The sequence below is a fragment of the Cebidichthys violaceus genome, unplaced genomic scaffold, assembly GCF_023349555.1.
Source record: "Cebidichthys violaceus isolate CVI_PGR_0920_01 unplaced genomic scaffold, fCebVio1.0.p SCAF_1, whole genome shotgun sequence".
Taxonomy (NCBI): domain Eukaryota; kingdom Metazoa; phylum Chordata; class Actinopteri; order Perciformes; family Stichaeidae; genus Cebidichthys; species Cebidichthys violaceus.
Window position 1 is genome coordinate 13,522,364 of NW_027176262.1, and position 27,821 is coordinate 13,550,184.

The 27,821-nt window shown below is 39.3% G+C and overlaps 1 protein-coding gene across 1 annotated transcript; it reads right to left on the reverse strand.

Moving 5' to 3' along the window:
• Positions 1-13,049: 13,049 nt before the first annotated feature.
• Positions 13,050-26,344, reverse strand: capn12 (calpain 12). Its single transcript, XM_068721492.1, has 22 exons — positions 25,997-26,344; positions 24,937-25,006; positions 24,030-24,148; positions 21,051-21,184; positions 20,681-20,852; positions 20,514-20,597; positions 19,642-19,727; positions 19,475-19,552; positions 18,598-18,788; positions 18,254-18,516; positions 18,148-18,159; positions 17,995-18,074; positions 17,361-17,483; positions 16,438-16,474; positions 16,267-16,338; positions 16,126-16,171; positions 15,732-15,793; positions 14,904-14,972; positions 14,708-14,786; positions 14,461-14,577; positions 13,650-13,702; positions 13,050-13,543 (listed from the first exon to the last, which is right to left on the reverse strand). Exons 1-22 carry the CDS (start codon positions 26,195-26,197, stop codon positions 13,517-13,519), a joined length of 2,175 nt encoding a protein of 724 aa, XP_068577593.1. The 5' UTR covers positions 26,198-26,344; the 3' UTR covers positions 13,050-13,516.
• Positions 26,345-27,821: the final 1,477 nt, after the last annotated feature.

The window sequence follows — 27,821 nt, forward strand, 5'->3', positions numbered from 1 at the left end:
CAAGCTTCTCGTTGAATCTTTGACCACTCCTCTTGACAGAATTGGTGCAGTTCAGTTCAATTTGATGGCTTTCTGACATGGACTTGTTTCTTCAGCATTGTCCACATGTTCTCAATGGGATTTAAGTCAGGACTTTGGGAAGGCCATTCTAAAACCCTAATTCTAGCCTGATTTAGCCATTCCATTACCACTTTTGATGTGTGTTTGGGGTCATTGTCCTGTCGGAACACCCAACTGCGCCCAAGACCCAACCTTCGGGCTGATGATTTTAGGTTATCTTGAAGAATTTGAAGGTAATCCTCCTTCTTCATTATCCCATTTACTCTCTGTAAAGCACCAGTTCCATTGGCAGCAAAACAGCCCCACAGCATAATACTACCACCACCGTGCTTGACGGTAGGCATGGTGTTCTTGGGGTTAAAGGCCTCACCTTTTCTCCTCCAAACATATTGCTGGGCATTGTGGCCAAACAGCTTGATTTTTGTTTCGTCTGACCACAGAACTTTCCTCCAGAAGGTCTTATCTTTGTCCATGTGATCAGCAGCAAACTTCAGTCGAGCCTTAAGGTGCCGCTTTTGGAGCAAGGGCTTCCTTCTTGCACGGCAGCCTCTCAGTCCATGGAGATGCAAAACACGCTTGACTGTGGACACTGACACCTGTGTTCCAGCAGCTTCTAATTCTTGGCAGATCTGCTTTTTGGTGGTTCTCGGTTGACTCTTCACCCTCCTGACCAATTTTCTCTCAGCAGCAGGTGATAGCTTGCGTTTTCTTCCTGATCGTGGCTAGGGATGCACCGATCCACGTTTTTCACTTCCGATACCGATACAGATATCTGAGGTTTAGTATCGGCCGATACCGATCTAATAGAGAAAAACAGTGCTGAATCGATTTAAAAAACGCAGCCGACGCTACGCGCCCCCAGATTGTCCATCGCTTTTCTCATGTTGCTGGCGTTGTCCCTCAGAATCACGTGGATTTTGCTCAACTGAATTTGCCACTTGTCAAACATTTCCTTCAGGCTAGCTGCTATCGCTTCGCTGGTGTGCGACCCACGAAAGTTTGTTGCATTTAATATTGCACTGTGTGGCACAAAAGTTTCATCCAGCCAGTGTGCTGTTAAACTTAAAAGTGACACAGGGAAAACGTCGGAGCTCCAGATGTCTGTCGTGAAACTTATCGATTTGACATCTTTTATCTCCTTCAATATGTGTTTGCACACTTTACCGTGCAGTTCAGGTAGCGCCGTCTCCGACAAATATTTTCGGCTTACCATGTCGTAGCGTGGTTCCAGGTGGTTAACTAGCAGCCGGAATCCCTTATCCCCGACAACTGAGAACGGCTGCCCGGTTCCAGATGGCTGATCCTTTAGCTCGCTCCATTTTGAAAACAATCTATGCGGCCAGTTCGCTAGCGCATGACGTTACGCAGAGCACAACGCATATAATTGGACTGAATAGATTTGCCTTTATGGATCGGTCACATTGTCACCGATACCCGATCTAGAATTTTTTCCTATATCGGGACCGATACAGATATTGATATCGGATCGGTGCATCTCTAATCGTGGCAGTGACAAAACAGTGCCATGCACTTTATACTTACAAACAATTGTTTGCACTGTTGTTTTGGGACCTGCAGCTGCTTTGAAATGGCTCCAAGTGACTTTCCTGACTTGTTCAAGTCAATGATTTGCTTTTTCAGATCCATGCTGAGCTCCTTTGACTTTCCCATTGTAGCGTTTGTGGGCGTTTGTATCCAATGAGCCCTATTTAAATGGCCTCAGAGAAGTCACCAGTTGTAGTCACTCATAATCACTCACAAGAAGTTAAGAGGCCATGCTATGAAGCTCATTTCATTGACACAACTTTCTAAGTCACCAAAATTGCTAATTCATGTTGCTGTATGTATATTTTTGACCCAGCAGATTTTGTCACTTTTTCTGTTAACCCATAATAAAGTCATGAAAGAACCAAACTTCATGAATGTTTTTTGTGACAAAGAAGTATCTGTTCCAATCACTCTATCAGAGAAAAATCAGAGTTGTAGAAATAACTGGAAACTCAAGAGAGCCATGACATTATGTTCTTTACAAGTGTATGTAAACTTTTGACCACAACTGTAAATGCAGAGGGTCCACTTTGTATTTATGTATCTCTCTCTTCTTTTTGGATGTATAAACTCCTCACCCTGTACCAAACAATGACTCATTTTATTTATTTAACTTTGTTTAATCAGTGACTCTGACTGAGATTAACATCTCCTTTTCAAGAGAGACTTGAGAAACACGAAACATTCATAAGACAACCAGCACACGTGAACAACATGAGACCAGACAACTGACAATCATGTGACCTGTAGAGTTAATATAACAATTTCAAGAGTCTTAAAAGAGAGTAAAGCTTGGGGGCAGTTTGCAGTTCATGCCATTTAAAAGGTACCTGAAATCAGTTCTGCCATGGTTAGTGCACATAAGGTAAGTTATTGGATTGTGTACTCAGTTACAAATAAAATAAATATATGAAAGAAAACTACAAGCTGTCACCCTCTTGTATCAATCTGCTTATCATTTAGTCACTGACCTTGACCTAAAGTTAGGAGTAATAATAATAATAATAACACTTTAATTTGATATAGGGCTTTTCTAAGTACCCAAATACGCTTTACATAGGGCAGAAACAAACAGAACAAGCACAACAAAACAAAACAAAAAAAACAACAACAACAAAAACATTATGGTTAAAAAAGAAAACTGGAGAAGCTGTGCGGAATGAGTCATGTAGTGGAGGGTAGGGTGCAGGGGTTAGCAGGTGAAGGCGAGTTTGAAGAGGTGGGTTTTGAGGGCTTGTTTGAATGATGATAGGGAGGGAGCCTCACCGATGTGGATGGGGGGGGCAGCCAGCTGGTTGTGTATTGCGATGATTTTGTCATTGAAGAAGGATAGAAATGAGTTGCATTTGCTGGTGGTAAAGAAGGTGGAGATGGTGTCCATGGGCTTGAGGACTTTGTTGATGGTGGAGAAAAGCGTTTTGGGGTTTTTGGAGCCAGATTGGGAGTGTAACACATACATCAGTAAATCTAGCTTCCTCTTTGCCATGATGGTTGACATACATACATTTGCTAGACATCAAATGCAGCAGGGAGCCACTTCGATCTTACTTGTGCACTTTTTGAACACAACCCCGAGACACCTGAACTCCCTCACTAAGTCAGCAACCTAAAAACTTGCTTGACTTTCTGGTGCAGACACTAATTTCGCCTCACAGGGATCAGAAGCCCTGGAGCAGCATTCCCATCACCCCTTAAGCCCACAGGACCCCTCAATCGACAGTTGAGACCACAAAACTTATGTTGAGTGAAAAGGGAAATTTCACATGACCCTTTCAGTGTCTGTGTGAAGAGCCGGTTATAGTATTTACATATATGACTTTCCAGTTTTTCTTGTTCCCTGCTTCAGCACACAGCTCCCTAGCAGCTCACTTTTGTCCTGTTTACGTTAATGTACTTGTGTTTATACTGTGCAATCCTTGTGCCTCTCTGGTTAAATAACGAGCTTGTGTGTTTACGTGAACCCACAGAGCACACACACGCACAGCAATAATTTACAGTGATCTGTGGAGAAGGTAAAACATTTGACTGTGCATGCGTCACAGCTTTGGTTGTGGGCAAAAATGTTCTCACGTCATCTTGTTTCACCCAGCAGAGTGGTGTCAGGTCCTCTCACACTCATTTACCTCAGTGTTCAGTAGGTGAGTGAGGCTGTGGTTGACCGTGGCACAGCTGACCTACTGTAAATAGGCCCTTAACAGCACTTGATGAAGCACAAATAAAAAAAAAATGCTTGACAGCTTTGTGTGAGAGAGAGACTACAATACAATACAACTTTATTGTCAATTTACACTGAAATCAATTTTGCATCCTTCGACAGTTCTGTTGAAGAAATTGGCAGAACAGAAACAGCAGAAAATTAAGATGATGTATTTCAGTTTGTTTGGTATCATCCTAAATACATTTGTGTGCGACCACAAGTAGGATACTCTCATTTTAGTGTCTGATATATTGGCAATTCCTGTAAATAATCATCTTTGAAAATTGTTCACAGCGTCAGAACAATTGGCGTCCTTTCTTTCTTTTTTTGTTGTTGTAATTGTAGCCAGAAACGTCAGCATTGAGGCTCTATTGTATCATGCACTGCATGGGAGTCGGATGCCTAAAGTTAAATGCAATCAGTGGGTTTCAGTATTCCACAGCTCTCTGTGAGTCAGACACAAGCAGCGCGTCAATCCTAGCCTACTTTCAACGAGCTCACTGCCAGTCAGAGAGGCAAATTGCCAGAGAGAAGGAGGGAAACGAGCAAGAGGGTGAGGGAGAATGAGGGTGAGATCAGAGGGGGGAGTAACTCAGTATATTTAGTCAGATGCTGTCGTTAAATACAATGTTAAACATAAAATTACGCACATTTCCGACATTTTAAACATATTAGGTCACTTTCTTGTAATAGTCGGAAAAGCACAGGTGTTGTTAGTAACATTAACAATGGCTCTGTTCTATTCAAGTGTCCCAGGAAGTCATGACGGTGAGGCAGTACGCACAATACCAAGACCCTGAAACTGAAGCAACTTAATGGAACTCAGGCGTCACTGATTTTAATCAATATACCTGTGCCACCTGTCACATGACAGATGAAGTAGCAGATTGGGATTTTACATGCATTTACATTTTCTTTAGGATTTGTTTTGTGCTCTTTACTCCAACAAAGCAAATAACAGTGAGTTTAGAGTGCTGACTCTCAGCTTTAATCTGATGAAGCATGCAGAAATTGTGGTCCTTTTACATATAACCCCCAACAGTAAAAACACCTTCAATTAATACACCGTTCAACTCGTGACAAAAGTATTTAGATGTTTTATTTCAGTAGCTGAATTATAAAGACACTCCATTAAAAGTAAAAGTCCTGCATTAAAAACATCAAGTGTCAAACCAAAATTACTTGTAAGTGTACCATGACATTTAGACTATTATATACTATTATTGTATTACAAAAATCTGACATGTTTTGTATTTAAAACTTTAATCTGCAAAGTAACTAGTGGCTGACAAATAAATGTAGTTGAATAAAATGTACAATATTTTCCATGCAGCCCAGAAGTATAGTAGCATGAAATTAAATACAAAAAGTAATGGAGTACATCAAGCACCGTACTGCACTCAAGTACAATTTTGAGGTACTTTGACGTTCTTTACTTGAGTGCAGTACGGTGCTTGATGTACTCCATTACACTGGCCGTCTGCATGTATAAGGGCAGATTTGTTTTCATGCTTTACTCCAGCGCATTATGAAACAGAGACTGTGAGGTTAAAGTCTTGACTTTAATTTGAGAGGTTTCACATCTAAAAACGTATTTTAAAATTGTAAGCATTTTTGTACTCTCTTCACCATAAAAGGGCTACAAATATCTGAAACATCACTTTTTTCATTTGTTAAAAGATATCATACAACTTGCACTACAAAACAGTTGGAATACAGTGCATTGCAAAATTATAATTCAACACTCTGACAGGGCCATTTTGAAAGCAGTACCTACATAAGTGTTTTTTTCACATTGCAGTATTTCTGCCATCATTTGAGTAGACTAATACTTCTTCTTCCAACTGGATAATAAGCACAGATTCCATTTTCATTATTCCCCCCACTCAGACTCTCTCGGCTTGTTTCTATCCAGAAGCCCCCCCCCCCCCCCCCCCCCCCCCCCCACCCCCACACACACACACACACACACACACACACACACACACACACACACACACACACACACACACACACTTATTCTCTCTTCCTTACATAAGGACTGCCCTATTTTTTCAGGGACCAATAAGAGGTAGGAATAAAGGGAGTGAGTGGGTGAGGAAGAGGGACTGAGAGAGAGAGAAAGATATGGGGGTAGAAGAGAGGACTGTCTAAACGGCACACGTCAGGAAGACCGGCATGTGTCCCCAACATCCCCCTTACCTCACTGGCCTTCTCTGCCCACACAGTGCTCCTTATCTACTCACCCTCTCCTTTTGTTCTTGTGCTCCTCATTTTATCTCTCCTCTCTTCTCTATCTATCTATCTATCTATCTATCTATCTATCTATCTATCTATCTATCTATCTATCTATCTATCTATCTATCTATCTATCTATGTAAACAATGATGAGATGCTTGAAACAACAACTTGAGCATGACACACAGTGACGACATTCAAGTAATGAGTGGAATTTCAAACATGTTTTTGCTGTGGGGCATTTAAATAACACACAAACAACTGACGGCAGCAGTTTGACATTTAGGTTTGCACATGTGGACTGGTTTTCAGCATGTTTATGTCTCCTTATAGTGCATTAGTATTCATATTGTTCACTGTTTTCACATAATTGCTTATCAAAAGCAGAATCTCTGTTTTTTGCATCTCTCTCAATGTGTGTACACAAAAATGCAAATAACAGCTACGGACAAGGAAAACAAAGCTAGGCAACTGAAGGTAAATAGACAGGTATGTTACACAGGTAGTGAAAAAGTATAAGTAAATAAACATGTGAATATATATATATAAAAAGCACCAATGACCAACATTCAAATTTAAATAAAACATCTATATACAAGTCAAGCTTTCTGTAAGTTGTAAACTATACAAATAATAAAGTAATAAATACTGTAAACAGCATGTAGGATTTATATTGACAGTGACAGATGATCTGTACATAAAAAAAAAATATTTAAAAAAACATTATCTTAATATTAAATTAGATTATAATCTATAATGGCAGCAGTGGATATTTTGGTGTTAAAATTAAAAGGATATTGACAATGTATGAGGATTGAACTGTTCATCTTAGTGACGGACCGTGGGAAGAACTGTTCTTGTGTCTGGTTGTTTTGGTATAATGTGTAAGGTGTAGTGTCTAACAGAAGGAACACGCTTGTTTTTCCAGGCCGTTTCCTGACTCCTGGTTTAGAAGTCCTGGATGGATTGCAGGCACCAATGATTTTTTGTCTTCAATCCCGATTGTCTGTTTCTGTCCTGGTTGGTGGCTGATCTAAACCACACGGTGATGGACGTGCAGAGAACACACTGGATTATTGCAGTGTAGATTTGAATCAGCGCAGCTCCTGAGGCAGGTTGAAGCTCCTTAGCTTGAGCAGGAAGTACATCTGGTGTCTATGTTGGAAGTCCACTTGAGGTCCTGGGAGATGTTGGATCCCAGTAACCTGATGACTTTCACAGCAGACACAGTGTTATTCAGGATGGTGTTGGGGGACTCCTGAAGTTCACTGTCATTTCCACAGTTTTAAGAGCATTCAGCGCCAGGTTTTTCTGGCCGCACGAGAGGGCCTGATGACCAACCTCCTGTCTGTATGCAGACTTGTCACCGCCCCCGACAAGGTCGATGACCTTTGTGTCTAGGGGTGGGGAAATGTATACACATAGTATCGCGATATTTTGTAAGGCAAAATCGTAGTGATACATGAACGCCAAGTATTGCTCTTGTAGTATATAAACTATTAATATTGCGATTAGCGATTTCATAACATAAGAAGTAAAGAAGCTATGATGGTGTTGTGATTTCTGCATTGACACCTGATCTTGTGAATGCGGTGAAATCTCCTCTCGCAAGAGTCATGTAACACATGTTTGTTTTGTGTGTTTGAGAGTCTTGCCACTCACCTGAAGAATTGCTGTTGACATTTCAAAGGGAACCAATATATCCAGCCTTATATCCGTCAAAAAATTCCCTAAATCGGCAGTGTGGGAGCATTTTTGCTGTATGAAATGACCAGAGAGTCATGTGAACCGTCGATTAATTACACAGTTATGCAGCAGGGCTGTTTTCCATTTAGTTACGCTGTGGTGCGTTCAAGTGGCATTCAGTAAAAAACAGTATTGGACGAAAGTGAATTTTAACCTTCTAGTCTATGATTAAAACAATAACGGTATCATGAAGTGTTCAAATGTAACGTTTTAAAATGTAGTTTTGGTGAGAAACTTAAAGAACTCCAGTTGTTTGAAGGAAATATTTTCACAGCAATATTAGTGAGTGAATTATGACCTGTTTAATTTCCTAACAAAAGCTCTAAGGAGTTTATTATACATCATTAAAATTACCAATGCAAATCATTTTGTATCAATACAATTTTTTATATTTTATTTTATTTACTAATAATTTAAATTGTGTGTTTTTATGCAAATCACCACTACAGATGACATAAACAAAGTAGAAGGAAATGATGATGATTGATGATCATAACAAATATTTTAGTTCATTCGCCATAGGCTTGTTAGAAATGTTCTGGTTAATAATCATGAAACCGTGATATTTCCTCTGACAATAATCGTGGTATCAAAATTTTCAAATACAAATGAAACCTTTTGGTCATAATAGATTTTCTTAGTCTTCTAGATGGTGAGTTTTTCTCTGGTGCAGTCATGGGTAAAGACAGCCTGATTGGACTAAACTGTAATACAAACAGTTCAGTTTGTCAGGTGCATGATGCAACACTCATTCAACACAAATGAATGAGTGAAAACTTTATCATATTACATAAAACAGATATTGACATACTGCATTAATTGTATTTTTTTTTAAAAAGGTAATTGGAATATATCGCAATGTTTGTTTTCACAAAACTAAGCACATCGCAAAACGTTTCAAATTGCAATAAGATCTTATTGTGACTTAAGTGTTAAGTTGGTGTAGAGGGAGAAGTGCACATATCCCTGGGAGGCACCAATGCTGGATGTCATTTTCACCTGCTGCCTCCAGTTTGCAGGAAGTCTGTGATCCACTGACAGATGAAGGCTGGGACAGTGAGCTGGGAGAGTTTGAAGCAGAGGATGTCTGGGATGTTGGTGTTGAACGCAGAGCTGAAGTCCACAAACAGGATCCTTATTTATGTCCCAGAGGAGTCAAGGTGTTTTAGGATGTAGTGCAGTCCCATGTTCACTGCATCATTCAGTTCATTCATCATTCTATGACGTCCTTCAGGCGGGTCAACACCATTCGAAGGACTTCATGACCACAGACATCAGGTCGACGGGCCTGTAGTTGTTTAATCCTGTGGTAGCGGGATTCTATGGGACTGGGATGATAGTGGAGCCTTTGAAGCAGAAAAGGACTTCAGCTCCAGTGATCTAGTGAAGATCTGTGAAGATGGGGGCCAGCTGGTCAGACTTTCAGACAGGAGGGTGACATCCAGCATTCCTGTCTCAGAGGTTTACTGTAAGAAGACTGTTTACTGTAAAGTGACTGCTGAGATTAGTTCAGAGGGCCAGCTGTGATCTTCAGTCTCCGTAGACTGGCAGAGACTCTGAAAAGAAACACACTGCTGAGACAAAGTCATTCAGTTAGAAGGATATCCAAAAAGACATGACATTCCTAACCCCCCCCCCCCCCAATCCTCGTCAAAAATACACAGTATTCAGTGCAAAGAAATATACAAATAGAAGACAAATCAAGCGGAACTAAGACAAAAGAAGTTGAGCACACAAATGTCAGTGCAGAAGGAGAAACAACCTAAATAAATAAGTAATGTCCAATTAAAATGGTTTTAATAATGTATCATCACATAACAGGCTTCTAAAAAAGGAGATTAGGGGTTACCAGCAGTTAGCTGAGGATCCTCTTTATCCAAATTATTATTTTTAGTTTCAGGAATAACAAGAGATCACAAAGGCCAGAGTTACATACAGAAGAGTTGGTGATTTCCACAGTTTAGTCATCAACCATCGTGCAATGATTGATTAAACTGTAATTGAGTTTGGGGCTATACCTTGAGGTATTGCAGGTCACATTTTAAATAAATTTCATTTAAAATTTAGTAGTTTATAGTTTAAAATGATCTGATACCCTATTGGTAATGGTGCAGATACTGACCTTGTTAAAAGATGATCAGGTGACGTGACCAATCCACAATAAATCCAACTTCTTTGATAATGTCATTGTAAAAGTACTATAACTTCACATAAAAATGACCCTGAATTCAACACCTTGAGGTATACAGATTCTAAATTTGGGAAAAAGGGAGAACTGATATCAGATCGGTCAGTATTGAGGTACAGAAAGTTAAATAAGTGCATCGGTACTTACTATATAATGTTGTGGCATTTCTTTAAAGCTAAGGAGGCTGTTGCACAGGTTGAGATTTATTCTGTGTAAAAAATAATACAAATCTAATTAACCTCAAAGATCCTTTGTTGCTGTCTAATTGCTTCAAGTTTATTCATGTCGTGAAGTTGGACGAGAAGTAAAAAGGAGCTTCAGTGAGCTGCTACATCACTGTAATATTTCTGTGGCACAGATGAAACACCTGGTCACCACCGACCATTACAAATTTAGAACATAAATATAGAAAGAGCAGAATGAGGAACAGAGAGCAGAGTGAAGGGGAGAGGTGCTGTAATGCAAATGTCGCTCTTTGCATCACAAATTATCAGCCATCTTCACGGCTTGTAAATAAACACGTACAATAAATACACCCCACACTCCATGCCAACACACACTCACATCTTTAAATACCCCGGCTCTGACGACTGAGATAGTACTGCTCATCAAATTTGTGCGTGAGTGAGCCCAGGCTAAATTTGCAGCCAGGGAGCCAACTTACGCAATCCTCCCTGGTCTCCCTCCTGTGTCTACACAATGGCTTAAAATCTCACAGTTCTCAAACCATCCCAGCCCTTCCCAGATCTCACTCCCACACTACACACTACAACTCCAGCACTATTCCTGTAGCATCCCCCGCCGCTGTGGCACGAAAATATCAGCACCTCCAAGAACAGACGCCAAGCCTGTCAGAGCATCATCACATCCCACAGGACAGCTGGGGGAAGGAGGGAGGGAGGGAGGGAGAGAGGGAGGGAAAGAGGGAAAGAGGAGAAGAGCAGGTGGACGGATGAGCGCCAGCGCTGTTGGGAGAAAAGAATCAACATAGAAGAACAGAGAAAATCAACAGAGGACGCAGTTATATCCTGGTAGATCAAACTGTTTCTCTTTCTTTTGATCTTAATGAGCTGGAGCTCTTCTCCAGAGGTGTGTGTTGTTATATTACAACATTTATGAGGACCATAGGAGGATAACTACTGCTTTTTTTTTGGAGTCACCCGAATACCCATAATACCAAAATAATAGATTTTAGGTAACATTGTCTTTTTCAATGCCCAATTTAGCTTTTAACTTAGACATTAAACAAGTCATTTAAGAACACTATAATGTAGTTGTAAGGAGATACAACTATCCTCGATGCTGGTGTATAAACAGATGAGTGACAATATCTTAAAACACGTAATAATATATGTTATGTCTTCATAGGAGAAGTTATATTCCTTGACAAGAGTAAATTAATAAACACTTACAAATGTTCATATATATGTTTAATACAATAGGGTGTAATTAACAATTTAGTACATGTTTAAGTGGTGATTATAAATGCTAAAGTAAAGTGTTACCTGGGGGAAAAAAAAAATATTCCACTAAAAGGTTCATCTGCCAGTTTTTCATCAAAGCTCATTTCAGACTTTGTTTTGAAGTTGAGGTAATTTATTAAGTGGTGAAATTCAAGGTTAGAGAAAAAAAGTGTAGTTTATTGATTAATTAAAATGTCATGCTACCAGTATGGCTCTGGTAGCTTTGGTCCATTGGTTTGTTCCAAACTGAACTATTGGATAGATTTCCATGAAATTTTGTCCAAACATTGATGATCCCAAGAGGATGGATCCTACAGACTATTGGTGATCCCCTGACTTCACCTCTAGTGCCACCATGAGGTTGACATTTGTAGTTTTTAGTGAAATACCTCAAATTTGGGATCGATTGCTGTGAAATTTGCCACAGACATTCATGCCCCACTCAGGATGAATTGTAATACCTTTGGTGATCCTCTGACTTTTCATCTAGCACCATCCTCAGGTAAAAATATGTCCAATACTTTGGTTTAGCCAATGTGTTAGCATGATAACACACTATGCTAATATGGTAAACATGGTAAACATGATACCTGCCAAACATCCATGTTAGCATTTAGTTTAAACACTGCTGTGCCAAGGTACAAACGTTCTAGTCTGGTTTCTTGGCTATTCTGAAACAGAGAAGGTGAGAGTATAAAAGAGTATAAGAGTCCTGTCAGTCCTATAAATAGCTGGTTTTACAGCCATGTGGAGGCTACAGACACAAACAAGAGAAAGCACAGGGTTCAGAAACATCAAAATAAAACAGTAAAGCAGGTAGCATTGATGGAGAGGCCGGAAACTGAGATGAATTTACTGGTCCTTCCTGTCTCACTCTTCCTCCTCTCTGTTGCAATGTAGATGGACGGCTGCTGAGGACAACCTGTGTGTACTCACCTAATGATGAACAGGAAGTGGTGTGTGAGCAAAGGTTCTATTAATAGCAGCATGTGTAGAAAAGGACATTTGCTCGCTGATGTGTGTGAGTGTGCAGTGAGCACCTGTGTGTGTGTGTGTGACAGGGAGGAGGAGGATGCAGATTGTGAGACTCAGACAGTTACTAGAGAGAACAGGAGGGGGGAGAAAGAGTGAGGGATGGATGGAGGGAGCGAGGGAACGTAGTGGAGGAGGGGGCGAGTGTGTGTTGACGCTGAACGTGGCGTCAGTGCGATAAGAATAGAGATGCTGCGTGCAGCGCTGCTGAGACATAAACCTCACACCCTCGGTGGGGCAGGCAGCGCACACACAGTGTGTGTGTGTGTGTGTGTGTGTGTGTGCACAGATATTTCCCAGAGTATGCTCATGTGTGCATGGATGAGTAAACTCTTGGGCTTGCAGTGCAAGTTTTGTAATTAAAGTTATGTGTAGGCTACCATTTTATTCACATTTAATTTTTTCCAAACCCATTTCCTTTTCATCAGAAGAGAATTTCTAAAGCGCGACTTGATAAAATGATAATTACTTTGAGAAAACGGTTAATAATGTGGACTCTATTTAGAAACAATTTTCTTTTAATGACAATAGGAATAAGGACACCTTTAAACTTACATAATTATGAAATCCCCTTTATTATGTGGAGTAATATAACAGTATTACATAAATGATGGTGCTGCATACGCGCTACAAATTGTTTGTATGTGTATGTGCATAACTGTATATCTTTCTAAATTCTTCCTTTTGTGCTACTTTTACGTACTTTGTTATATTTTATTGTTTTATTCTAATTTATATTTCTTATATACTGTGTGTAATGTGGGCTGGGCTACAACTGCATTGCATTGTGCAATCCTGTACTGTATGATGACAATAAAGCCAAACCTGGAACCTTGAGCCTGTATCAAGGCTAATAAGAATATATCAAGGCCAGAAGAATGAGAATGAACGAGATGAAGTAAAAATAAAGCAACAGCATAGTAAAGCATGTAATAAGGCACAAATGAAGAAACTGTTTTAAAATACAGTTGTCTATGTGGTAGAATCAGCAGCATGCTGTGGCTGAGCTAGGTCTAATGTGGAGACCCTCTTCATAAAGCATCTTCACACCATCAGGAACTGAATCAGCCACTGTAGAGGGACAACAGGTGAACAGAGAGCAGAATGTAAAAAAAAGAAAAGACTTGTCCAGGTCGGTATATGAACACAATCAAAGCATATTTGGCCAGATACTCACAGAGTTGATCCCTCTGTCTTTCACCTCTTGACTGGTCTCTGATTCATACAGAGCTGAGGAGAAGAGGAGACGACATGACTGCACACAGTGTCTCTGCAAAGGCTCAACATTCAGTACATTCTGCATCAGGTTTAGCATTCATTTTAAAAGCACATATCCTGACAAGTATCCTGAATTTATTTACAGATAGTCTAAATACACATAAAACATGCTTGTAAACACGCTGTGCACATGTAGATCATCTAAAAGCAAATTGTAAAATGCCACTATAGGCCACATGTGTAACATGTATGTTTGCGCACCATATTAACATCATGGGCTTTATAAGAAGATACAGTTTTTGAAGAAGTAATTTTAGTAAGAGTCTCCTGTATGCAGTGATGGAAGAAGTACTTACATCTTTACTTGAGTAAAAGTATCAAAACAATAATGTAAAAATATTCTTTTTTAAGTAAATGTCCTGAATGATAAATAAAAGTAAAAGTACAGAAGTGATATAAGCAAGATATACTTAAAGTAACAAAAAAGTATGTATTCTGCAGTAAATTGGCCCTTGTGACTGATGTTATGCTGTATATGACATGATTAGATGTTTTTTTAGGATTAGTGCAGATGGGTCAAACATGGAAAAAATACTACTAAAGCTTCCTGAAACAATTCAAATGAATCATAGTTGATTGGCTGGTGCAAGGTCATGGATAATTGTTTTCATCATTGGTCAGTCTGATTGACTTTTCTTGTGTGTTTGGTGATATGTAGCGTAGCTGCGAAGATTAATGTGTGTGAATGTGAATGTGTGAGTGTGTGTTACCAAAAAGCTTCTGCATCCTGGTGACACATGACACGAAGCCATGGAACGACAAGTGAAGCTCTCCAGATGCAAAGCGCTCAGACAGCAGCTCAACGACCTTGCTATCACACTGTATCCCTGGAAAACAGAGGAGTGAGCGATGGTGTGAAGATCAAACAGCCGTTACCAGCAGCGTGTAAGTGTGTGTGTGTGTGTGTGTGTGTGTGTGTGTGTGTGTGTGTGTGTGTGTGTGTGTGTGTGTGCATACCAACAGCTTGCAGTGCTGCACTGAGCTCAAAGGGGCTCATGGTCCCAGAAGAGTCCTCATCGAACTGGAAAAAGATGGACTGAAAAAGAAAGCAGCATCCGAATAAGTAATGATGACACCACTCTCCGTCTATTTCTGTCTTTAACACACACACACACACACACACACACACACACACACACACACAGAGCTGCACCTGCAGATGGCGCAGACTGGACAGCAGGGTTCCTGTTTGTTCACGGCTGAGACTGCAGCGCCCTTTAGTCTGCCAGCAGAGTTAAGGACAGCTCAAAAGGACAGAAGACGCGATAAAGTTATGAGAAAGCAGAGTAGCAGAGCGGCACAATGTTGCAACCAGAGGACCGGGGGTTTGAACCCCTTCGTCAGCAAGCATCAGCCTCGCTTAACTTACAAGGTTACATGGTTCATTTATTGTCATTGTACATCAGCGTTGTACGTTAAAATGCAGTTTGGAGTACCATTTTAAATACATACAAACACAAAGTAGCAAAATGGTACTACAAACTGCATTCTGTTGTACAACCCTGTTGTAGAATGACAATAAATTATATATACATGATGATAATATGTGTGGAGGGTGGGTGAATTTAGGAGTCTCACAGCTTGAGAATAGAAGCTGCTCAGAAGTCTGGCGATAAGGCAGCTGACACTTTTTTTTTTTATCTCTAGCCAGATGGCAGCAGGGTATTGTCTTTTAATATCCTATGGGCTCTTTGCAAACATCTCTCGTCAGCAAAATCACTGATGTTCAGTAGATGGTACCAGAGATGTCCTGGACTGTTTAATCACATGCTGAAGAGCCCTCCTGTCCTGGGCCGTGCACATTCTCATGCCAGTTTGTGGTGTGAAACTATGTGAAACTAGCAGAGGTCAATGAAGATTTTAACATGTGTATTGTCATTTGTGAGAAACACAGACATATATAAGTTAAACAAGGATCTTGAAATACAAGGAGTCAAGATTGTGAGTTATATTAAAAAATATACTGAGGACAAAAGGATACATCCTCTCCAAAGATGAGCTGTCTGCATGTCTCCAGTGGCAGATGGTAATCTTCCTCAAGAGCTGTGATTACAGGAAGAAAGGCACAGATTGATGCAGAGAAAGAAAATAAAGGTTTAAATTGGATTAAGATGAGGAAAGGTGAAGGTGAGGACAAGTGTAGTCACTTTTATTACTTAACCAAGCTCAATGTACTCTATCTGACTGCAGCTATGAGCCTCTGTCTAGACTGTTGACCTCAGTGACTCCACTGGGCCAACTTTTGAGGGAACATGTCACTACTTTGCTCCCATCTAGTGGCCATTACAGGTATGCTATAGTCAAATATCACTTGAGTCTTGTCATTTTCAGACGCAGCTAAAACATGAAAAACCTGATATACTGGAGATTTTAACCTGTGTTGAACAGCTTCATGAGCTCCTTGGCGTTCAGTCTGTCATCCTGAGGAGGAGAAAGAAGAAATCAGAAAACCAAAGGCCCCAAATTTACACTTTTGTTAAATAAAGTAATGTAGAACAATGATGAGGATTTCTTACTGCACCAGCCTCCTTATCAAAAGCCTTCTGAACTCTCATTTGATCCTCTGGGGAGACAGGAGTAGCCATAACCTGTCGGGAACAAACACACCAAACAAACATAAACATACTGTATTCTAAGCCGCTATCAGCCGCTGTTTTAACGTGTTCAGACGAGACCACTGAACTCACCTGGAGGAAGCCAGAAGAGCAGGTGAAGTCCTGAGTCCTGGAACATAAAGTCCACATCAGATAGTCTCTTGAATTATGCTTTTATACAGTTTGAACCTTACAAACACCCAAATAATGTTTGCTATGGGCTCAGATATTTTACCAAAGTAAAATTCTACTTTAGTATTAAGTATTACCAACAAAATGTACTAAAAAGTTTCTAAATTAAAGTTAATTATTCAGTTTAGAGACTTAAATTATGAGTTGTTTTTAATCTTATGCCCACAAGATAATATTTAGTGCATGCAAGTTATTTTTTATCTTGTGCAACAAAAAACTTTATGATTCTTAGAGGTGACCTCATATAAACTTCAACCTGAACAGGTCTAATCAGCCACATATTAAGCATCATATTTTATAAGTTGATCATGTTTTGTATGTAAAATCAAAGAAACTACTTACTAAAGAGTATTAAATCAAATAAATTGATTAGTAATAGTAATAGTAAAGTACCTCAAAAAGTACAGTACTTGAGTAAATGTTACTCTGGATGGAAAATAAAGATGCTTATTATATTGGAGTGAGTACTTGTATTACAGCTCTCAGCTGAATAATTCACTGTTGTTTGCAACAGAAGCCATGAAGGTGCTTTCATCAGCCTGTTGTTGTTGTGACTAATTACATAGTAGTATAACGTTGTAAATGAGTGGAGGTACAGCGGCGTGTGGGTGACTATGACCGTGCCTTTGAGTGTGAGTGAGGCAGGAGGTGATTCAGGGAGCCTACAGGAATTGTTACAACATTTACACAAGGTTGTTAGTAAGTGGAGCTCTTTTTCTGAGACCAGGGAATTATTATAACATTCAATTGAACAGTAGTCTCTTGATTTTGTGCCCAGTTTTGGAATCTTTTAGGCCATCAAAGAAAAATCCTCTCCATCTCACCCCAGAGTGTTTCCGGTCTTGGAGAAAATGCGGACAAAGAATTCTCCTGGCTGGTTGGGTCGATAGGTGGAAGCCATGATGATGTAGTTACCCGGGTCCAGATGCAGCTTCCTCCACAAACCCCTGTGGCACAAAATTAATGAATTTATGTATGAAGACAACATGATTCATGTGTTTAATAGCTGCCACCATCAGAGCAATGAGTAACAATGGTTACTCTTAAATAAATGTATTGTCTCTGTTGTTTTATCTGTATGTATATCGTATTGTCTTTTTTTTGTTGTCTTCCCTTGACAACTTTATATTTGGATGATAAAGTAAAATTCCTTTTAAATATATTTGAATTTTCTCACCAGATGAAGAAAATTACTGAAATTACTCATCAAGCTTTGCATTTATTTGGAGAAGTATTATTCGGTTTTGCGTGGACGCAGGTTTGTTACATTGAGGTACAAATATAAGGAATAAAAATTGTGTTTGCACTTGATTCAGTGCACCAGTAACACAGTATATTGGATGTTTTACTCTGGTCTACAGTCCCTCCAAAGTAAGTGCATCAGAACCACATTTTCTGCTTTTATGAACAGATTGTTAAATAATTACTGATAAGCATTTTCTCATGATGGTCTTTTACCTCTGAGCCCTATATTTCCCAGAGCGACCCACAGGGCGATTTGTCATGAAGAAGTTGCGGCTCAGACACACATCCTGAAGCTGAAGATATAAGATGTTAATTTAAGCACATTATAAAAGACAATGTACAATCTATTGGCCATGAGATACTCACCTCAGAAGGAACCTGCAAAAAAAAGACAAAGATGGGTGTGAGTTTGTTCAGAAACAGTATCACAACGTTCAATAAATCAATAAGTAAGAAATAAAGTAGCTGTGACCTTGTAGATGTGGAAGGCGATGTAGAGGAAGTTGACTTTAGACTTCTTCCTGCGGTTTTTCTGCAGCAGCTCCACCAACACGGTGCACTGTTTGGCCTTCTCCTTCTGTTTCTCTGCTCTCTTTTTCTCTTCTGGGGTTATCTCCTCATCATCATCCTCGTCATCTTCATCATCTTCATCATCCTCATCGTCCTCATCGTCCTCTTTTGCCTGGTCCTGCTCCGTGAGAACCAACTGGAACTGAGGATTCTTCCAGAACGATCCTAAGGAAAAAAAAATGTATGAATAATGAAACGATCCAGGTGAGGTTCTGAATGCATATAAGTACAAATTCATAAACATACTGTTGTATCTGCGGCTACCACCAGCAGAGCTTCCCGATACCCAGAATCCTTCATGTTCACTGATGGTCCAGGTAGACGGAGAGGAGGGAGAGGAAGGAGAGGCAGGTGTCTTTTCCTCCACAAGAGTGTCAGGATTCACACTGCAGAGCTCCACAATGTCAAACAGGCTGCTGAAGTCCTCCGCACTGATCCTGATAGAGAGGGTAATTTGCATCAGAGAGCTTATTGTATGTGAGAGGCAGTATTTACTCAAGTACTGTACGTACAAATGTAATTTACTTAACTTGAGTATTTCCTTTAGCTTTATACAAATAATGCACCTTTTACTGCACTACACTTGTCACCTGACAGATTCAGTTACTACTATGGAATTCTTCTACTTCTTACATTAAATAAACTATTTAAATAAACTCTTTGGATCAGTTGTAAAATCCATTGTCCCAAAACTGAAAACAGGGCTATTTTCTGTGCTCATGAACAGTTGACTTTTAAGAGATACAAGGTTCTCATAGGACCGCAACGCTACAAACGTGATGATTTTATAGGATTTGATGCCTTGCTGTAGATCTAATAGCCAACAGTAAATAAAGGAGTAAAAGACATCCACAGCAGTAAAATGCGACATACACATTAATAGAGCAGTAATTTTAATCTAGAATCATCATATATAATAGTAAAACATTGACAGAATGAGTACTTTTAATTGAAGTACTTAGTACGATTTAGCTGATTATACTTTCAAACTTTTACTTGAGTAAAGTTTTCAATTCAGGACATTTATATGTAGTGGAGCATTCTCAGAGTGTGGTATTAGTTCTTACACTTAAATAAAGGATCTGTAAACTTGTTCTGTAAGTTTGTGTGTTTTAGCACGTACCAGAACTCTCCATCTTCTTTCTTTTTCAGCTCAATCCTGTCCTTCTCTGCTTTGACCACGTCATCCCACTCTTTACCTCTGCAGTCACACATATACAAAGAGAAATCGCGTGAGTATGCTCTTTCTCTCCCATGTATACAATGCAAACAAACAGGAAGCTTCCTCACTTGTCACTCCAGGGTCCACGATATTCAACAAAACCCCAGGGGTTCCTCAGCCTCAGCAACAAAATGTCATCCAACGCTTTTGTTACCTAAAAAGTGAAGAGAAGAAACTAATTCATAAATAAAGTCTCAATAAAGTAAAGTTTCAATCACAACTTTTAAACAAGCAATCTTTAAAGTGCTCAAAATATACAGTAAATAGAAGGAAATTTAAACATCTGCAATTCCATGACAAATAGGCAGAATTAATCTGCCAAAGAAGATCATGTGATATGATCAAAAGCTCCAGAACACCTTCTAAGGGACCATGTGCTAAGATTTATTTTGCTTACTCATGAAATATGATAAGATTAGATCAGGTCAGAGATGGATGATGAGATTTAGTTTAATTCCAGTGAGATCATACTCAATTAGATTACATTTTTTAATTACAGTGAAACAGATGAGATGAAATGGAAAAACATGACTTGCAATGACATTGTATTATTCGATTACATTAGATTAGATAACATTATTATTGTTTGGATGAGATGGGTTTAGATTAGATTAATTTAGATTACATTAGTTGAGATTATTTGAATTACATTAGATTAGATTCAACTGTATGTGATGAATTGATCGGATCGGCTGAGATTAGATTATGGGAGATTAGATTAAATTTCCGGGTGATTGTATGACTTAAATAAAGTCATACAAAAGTTTGTATAAATTACATTTGTTTCACATGACATTAAATGGTTTTAGATTACAGTCTTTGGGGAGAAATTGATCATTGCAGTTAAAAAAAGCACAGTAAAACTACGTAATGATGAAGATGCAACAATAAATAATGACAGTGACTCAGTGCTGCAGTGTCGTCTCTGTGTCATACTGACCTTGTCGGTGTCGGTGATGGCGTAGGCGTGGCCCTTTATCAGCCCGTCTCCTGTCACTTTACCAATATCGAGGTTGCCGCTGGCCTGTGAAGACAAAGAGAGCAACTCAAGTGGCTCTAAAGTAGCATCCAGCTGTGTAGTGTGAACTTCCAGACATGTGTACACACCTGGATGAAGCAGCTGAGCAGGCTGCCTTGAGACAGAGCGGCTGTCAGAGACCTCCAGAGGACTCGAGGGGTACGAGATGAGACCTGCAGCGAGTATGCGATTCCTCCTGTGAAATCCTCCATCCCCTCTGAAATGTTGCCTCCCTTCAGGCTTCCGTAGCACCCAACTAACCTACATAAAATGAGGTGAGAAAGTGTACTTTTATCCAATCACTGTAGCTACACATACATATACACACACGCACACGCACACACACTCACATACACACACACACACACACACACACACACACACACACACACACACACAGAAAAAGGGTGATATCAGACATTAGAACCCAGAAACATATGCTTGGTAGTGGAAACTGACTTGGCATAGGCCTTCTCCACCAGGGCGCTCCAATACTCGTGGCGGGTGTGAGAGTAGCTGAAGAGCAGACGGCCTTCGCGTACTGGCAGCTTGTCATCCACAACCACCTCCACCCACTCACCATACTGCCAGAACTGCACAGGGACACACAGGGAGAGGGATGGTGAGAACAGAGAAACAGAAATGGATATAATGAATCAGGAGGAATAATAACAAAGAGGAAGACAAAGTGTAACGAGACCTACCACCTGAACTTTATGTCCCAAATATTTCCCTTTTACCTGCAACAACTGGTTGTTTTCAGTAGAGTTGCGTTTGTGTACACTTGATGAAGTCCAATACTCACTTTCTTTTAGCTCTGTTCTTGGTCTCCACCAACTCCTGAGAAAAATATCTGACTTTTTAGCTGCTAAACACTGCACCATGTCAACCAGCTATTCTCTAACTGTGTCTGTTTTTTGTTTGTTTTTTCCTTTTTGTTTTCTTCAAAAACAGCTGAAAACGATGCTATTAGAACAGTGAGAGTAAACCAAAACAATAACGTTGTGTGCCAAACCAAAAAACAATGTGCGGAAACAAACTATAAAGCTCAGTAGAGATGAGTAATCATCTTTGTCCGTGGGTTCATGAGCTACCCCTTCATAGAGGAGCACTTTTTGTTGTAATAATATTGATTGTATTGATATTGAGCCTCTTTAAAGCAAGATTGTGTAACTTTTAATGGAAGAAATGACACATTATTTTTCTTACAAATAAAAGCTGAATTTAGAGGCAATACAAAGCACCGTCGCTCAATTCAGTGCAATATTTTTGTCAACTGTGTCCATCCAGTGAAATGGATTTGGGATGAGGAGATCAGGCAACGCCAATAGTGTCACATCATATACTTGTCATATACCTTTTGTGAAATGAAATTTGGGGCTATTTAATTATATCCATCACTGAACTGTAACTGCATTTTGAATATTTTATACCTCTGTTTATTCCATTATATCTATTTTTTTAAACTTTGATTTCATTTAATTCTTTTAAAAGCCTTATGTTCAGGGCCTAATGATAGCTCAAAACACCACCTAACATGAATGCCAGGCGTGTGTAGATATGCTCACCCAGCGTTTGGCACATTTTACTGACTTCCTTTTAATACATCTCATGTACTGTAAATCACTTTAAATTGTCTTGCTGTTGAAAGCTGCTACACACGAGAACGTGTCTTATTGAACTATCACATGACATATTCAAGCACAAATCAAAGACATACATATGTTTAGAGTGAATCAAAACTAAATGAAGAAAATAATCCAGTAAAGGACAAGTTAAATAAACACACTGTTCTCTTGACTCTATTTACAAAAGCATCTCCCGAGGCAGTTAGTGTTCATGACCAGGGGTGTGTACTGTACTGCTAATCTATGTGTACACTACAGCGGCTTACAGCAGGCCTGCACTGGCCTTTCATAGCTGTGTGTGTGTGTGTGTGTGTGTGTGTGTGTGTGTGTGTGTGTGTGTGTGTGTGTGTGTCCCAAGGGTAGTCACTACCTGCATGTCTGGACTGCTCTCCCATCAGCCTGACAGGGAAGAATGAGTTTCCAGTCCTTCCGTCCAGCTTATCAAGTCATGTCATGTTCTCCCTAACAGTCTCTACAGGTTAAACGCTCCAGAGCAAAATAATCACTGAGCAGAAGCTGTAAGAAAGATTTATATCTAACTGTTTGCTTTGACACGATTGATGCGTCTAACAGCGTGATATTTTATTGATCCGTGCAGGTCAAAGCATGTGGATGATTACCTCTCTAGATTAGAATCACCACTTCTAATAAGGTGATGAAGATAAGGTTTTATGTTTGTCTATTCTTCTTAAGTGTAAGACCACCATGCAGTGATGACAGCAGGATGAGTTGATACCCGTTTGATCCATTAATTAAATGCCAGAACTGTGACAGCACAACAACTAAAGCAATACGCACCTCACTGAACACAGGACTAGCCCAATCAGATAATTCTTCAGAGACTGAGAATCAGTGTTTTCTTACATGAAGGAACATGAGCATGTGTGAATGCGGTATATAAATCAAACTTAATCTTGTATGTCCATAACACACACAACACAAACTGTGTGTCGCATCTGGCATTTTATCAGCAGTAATTGAGCCTCACAGTAGTTCAGACATATGCAAAGAGTTGTTTTATAGTTGCATGTTCAATAACATACAAAATGACATATGACCACGACCATTCTACCTCTATGAGTATTGTGTACATTCTTGGCCCCAGGTTGGGTTTGTGGTTTCTTAGATTAAACATTAATGCATGGAACAAGTAACTTCACTATCATCTGCTTTAGACAAGGCCTCATGGGAAGGTAATAATGTGAGGAACCCTAATTAAAGAGTAACTCTACAGATTTTAGGGGAACATTGTTGGTGTTAGAGTTGCATTGAGGACCATGTATTGATAAAGAATAAAAATGTGTGGAATGAAAACGGTTTCTGTGGTCATGCTGCATCAGTTTTGATCTTATTTTTTAAACTATCCATCATGAGTCCAATGTTATAGAAGTGCAATACTTAATCAGTGGAGTACTCCATTAAGGCTCTGATTATGTCAGTTGGTATTGTCCTTTGTCCTTTCTCAAACAAAGTTACATATTACCATAGGAGCATCAAATAAGTAGAGCCACACCTTTGAACTAAAATGTATGTTGTATTTGTAATAAATGGTTAAAACCTGTGTTTTCCTATAGAATATCAATCAACATGTCTAGGCTAAGATGGGGTGTGAGATGAGATCGAGCTACAATGGCATGTCTGATACACTAAAGCAAAGAATATGAGCAAGTTTTTATGTGTGTTTTTTTTCTGTTGGTCAGCAGCAAACAATGTGTGAGTAACAGTTGGCTTGATTTGAGGTCTAATTAGAAACTTTTCTTATTAGAAATAAAAAGACGGGGAGTCAGTGGTTCTGTGTTTTACATCTTACCCTAAAATGGAAGATCCCTGCGTAAGGCTTGGACAGGCTTTGGTTGGGTGGCACCACCTTCACAAAGAGTTTGGGGTGCATGGTGAGACAGGACAAGGCTGCTAGCAGCCAACAGTTACCTGGTAAACAAAAAGAAACACATGAAGCTAGTATGGACACATCTTTAAATATTCTTAGTGTTTTGTAATGATTGCTTTTATGGCAGGTGAAGCTCTCTCTCTCTCTCTCTCTCTCTCTCTCTCTCTCTCTCTCTCTCTCTCTCTCTCTCGTATAATAAGCCACATTCCTCTGCGACAGCAAACACCTGTTCTATGTTATTTCTCTCGAGATGTTGCAGTAAAACAAAACCCGAGATAGAGTTTGGAACCAGAACAAGAACAAGAACAAGAACATAAAATTGGTATTGACCTAATCAACATATAACTGGTGACATAAACCAACAATTTAGAAATCCCAGAGGACGAAGGAAAACCTATTGTTGTGAAGAAAACAATTTTCTAGTTCACCACAAATAAGAAACACACTGAACAACACAGATATTTGAGCAGTCTGTGGGCTGTTAATGACAGAGCTATGATGGCGTCTGGACCCCTGCAGATTTGGGGTTTAGGGAACAGTGTCACTCCTCTTTCCCCCTCACTGTGTGTTTGAAGTTTGGTCCCTGGGGCTGTGTGGTGCAGACATCATGTTATGATGTCACTGCATTTCACTGAAATAAATAGAAACAAACTGAACAATGGGAAGGGCTGTTGCAGCTTTTGGTTATGTGGATTTAACTCTTCCAGGATGTTGTGCAATGCCAGTTTAAGACAATTCAGCATGACGAACATCCCATTTCTCATTCCTCTGGGAGATTAGATGATCAGTTGGCAGGAGAGATAGAACTTGAAGTTTTCCTGATACTCACCCAGTTGGCCCTGACAGATGTCAGTGGTCCCAATCGTGCCCTCCACAAACACAGCGTTCTCACTGATGTCCTTCAGTGACGGAGCAAAAGGAGGACAATGTGAGCACAACATGATAAAACATCACAAACCACATCAGTAAATGCGAAAAAAAAAGACGCTTCAAGACAAGGTGAGATGATTAGTAATTTTGTATAATATTTGAAATCCTTATTTTAGCATAAACTAGAAAAATATCACCAGTTTCAGCTTCTAAAGTGTGAATATTGTTGGTTGGATAAAACAAGACATTTTGAGAACTTTGAGAAAATATGATGATTTCTAATTTCTGGCATTTTATTGATCAAACAATTTACCAAGGATCAATTGGTATTGAAAAAAAATCGTTACAGCCCTAAAATTCATAATATCCTCTTTTCATCGTCTTAAATCTTCTTCATGCAGTTTACACACTTTGTCAATGAATTATATTAGTTTAGGATGTAATATGTGACTGAACATTACATTTGTGCTGTCAATTATTATCCTCAAAGATCTATCCTTCTGGCTTGGAGATATTTGAAAAAAAATACTTTCAGTATTATTTGTGTTACTAACTTTGTCTTTTAAGGAAACTGCTTCCTCAGACCTGAACCACACCTGGTTAAATATCAGCTGTCTACAACTCTGCAAACAGTCTTGATTAGAGTTCCTGTGAAGATGCAATGCCAAGAAGTAGGGAATATATATTTCGCATTACTTTATTGTGTAGTCATTTGTTTAAATATACAAGTGGCCAAAACAAATACATGCAGTCAACTTTCCTTTATCTCAAACTAAATGTTGGTATGCCTGCCGAATATGCTTTAAATATGGCAGCATATTCTCAAATATGAATTTCGTTTGTTTTGGACGTAGAGGAAGCTGTAACATGACATGATTATTGATTATTTTACAACTTAAAATGTTGTGTCAATTGTTTGAATAAAGACCCCAAAAAGCCCTACAACATCTGAATAACAACTGGCACTTGTCATTACTCCGACTCCAGCTCTCCAGTGCCGCATGCACAACTTTGTCTACCTTGGGTCGCTGCCACTTGATCGCCTTTTTTGGATCCGGATCTTCCGGCATACCAATGGACTTCTGCTCAGGTAGAAAGGTTGGATCAGCAAACAACTTTCCAGACTTCAGACATTCTTCCAGGAGAGTCTTGAAGTCCTGATCCATGAACTTGATCGGGTTCACGATGGAGCCCAGGGGTGCCTTCTTGTCAGTCTCCATGCTGTTGGTGAATCTGCAGTCAAAATGTTCATCTGCAAAATTGTGGTTGAGCAGCCACTGCTTAAATAGAGATCAAAGCTCACACCCACCGCAGCCAGTGAGGGACACTTGGAGCGCCTCCCCGGCTCTGCCCTGCCCGGAAAGGTATGCAGAGCGCCGGGGGCCGTGGAGAGCTGGAGTCGGAGTAATGACACGGTGCCAACAGCCTCTTTGATCACCATGACTTATCTTGCATTCATCACTAATGATCCAGGGAGGCCAGAGAGACGCAACAATCTTATATACGAAGCTTCTATCAGGCTGCAAGAACCAGAACTTTGGAGTTTTTTGGACTTCATACCATACTATACTTTTCTGTTGAATCCGGGAGGCTGCTTACATATAAAGTAGATCAGAGGAGACCACTGTCAGTTGTCTCAAACTGACGCTAGGTGTCAGTCTACTCCACATAAAGGCACCAGACCACAAACCACCACATCAACTATCAATAGAGGGCTTTAATTTTGTGGTGACGGTAGTGATGATGAAGATGATAAGTAAGCAGGTGAGGAGAAAGGCTTTAAAACTAACTGAAAGAATCACATTGTTAAATTAATTACAATATGTAGAGAAGAAGCACACAACAAATAATGGACTTAATTATGACAAGGACCATGTCAGATATAATTTCAATTCTTAGTAATATTGGTCACCTATAGAAGATGATAATGTGCTTTAGTATAAGTTTTCTGAAATTGTCTGTGTTTATAATTTGGATTGTAATTTTTGATGAGAGGAAAGAGGAGCTGATGAAAATGTTGATACACTCATCAGCTTTCAGTTGTTGAATATATTTTTGATTCTAATGAATATTTTGCTAAAAAGATGCTATAGGATTGAACATCATTCAAACATAAGGTAGGACTTGGCTCTTTGTTACAAAGAGGCTTATACAATGTTATGTCTAAAGTACGAGCTCTTTATTAACAAAAGCAAATGTGCTTTCAATTGACATTAGTGTGTTAATAGTACCAGTTTTATAATAATGTTTATTTGATTTTAATACAAGGATTCATCAATGTTATTAAATCATTTACACGTGCTTCATAGATCAATTATACGCCATTAATGAGAACAAACCTTTGGTTGCCAGGTTGTGAATCTCTGTCCTCCTTTGACAGAACAATTTGTCTCTTTTTTAGATTTTTAGTTCATCAGACTGCTCCAACACACCTTTGATGGACTGGAAAATTGCTAAAATTAAGAATATATTAACATTTATAACTGCATAGTTGAATGGCTTATTATAAAGTGAGATTCTAACGACTCAACAGCCAGATACATTTTACAACTTGGCAACCCAAACGTTGTTCTAATTAAAGGTTTATATTTGATCTATTATTCATGCTGTATTATGATGATATACCCTGAACAAAGTAAACAAACAAAAATGTATTCCAATGGAGAAACATTATTTCACCATTTTCCAACACAACTCGTTCTTTGTTGTGCATTCTTTTTATTTTTTGCTTTTTTACAACACTTTTAACAATTATCTTGAAATAAAATAATCTAAACTTGTTTCCAGAAAACAAGAGTGTCAGTCCTTCAACATATACCAGTGTAGAGTATTCATAGGGATTGT

Excerpts from the sequence above, each read along its gene's own strand:
- capn12 (XM_068721492.1), bottom strand. The coding sequence starts at position 26,197 with ATGGAGACTGACAAGAAGGCACCCCTGGGCTCCATCGTGAACCCGATC. Across the intron at positions 18,789-19,474 it reads AAAGAAGATGGAGAGTTCTG|GATCAGTGCGGAGGACTTCA; the intron begins GTACGTGCTAAA and ends CCTCTCTATCAG. Across the intron at positions 16,172-16,266 it reads TTGATAAGGAGGCTGGTGCA|GATGACAGACTGAACGCCAA; the intron begins GTAAGAAATCCT and ends TCTCCTCCTCAG.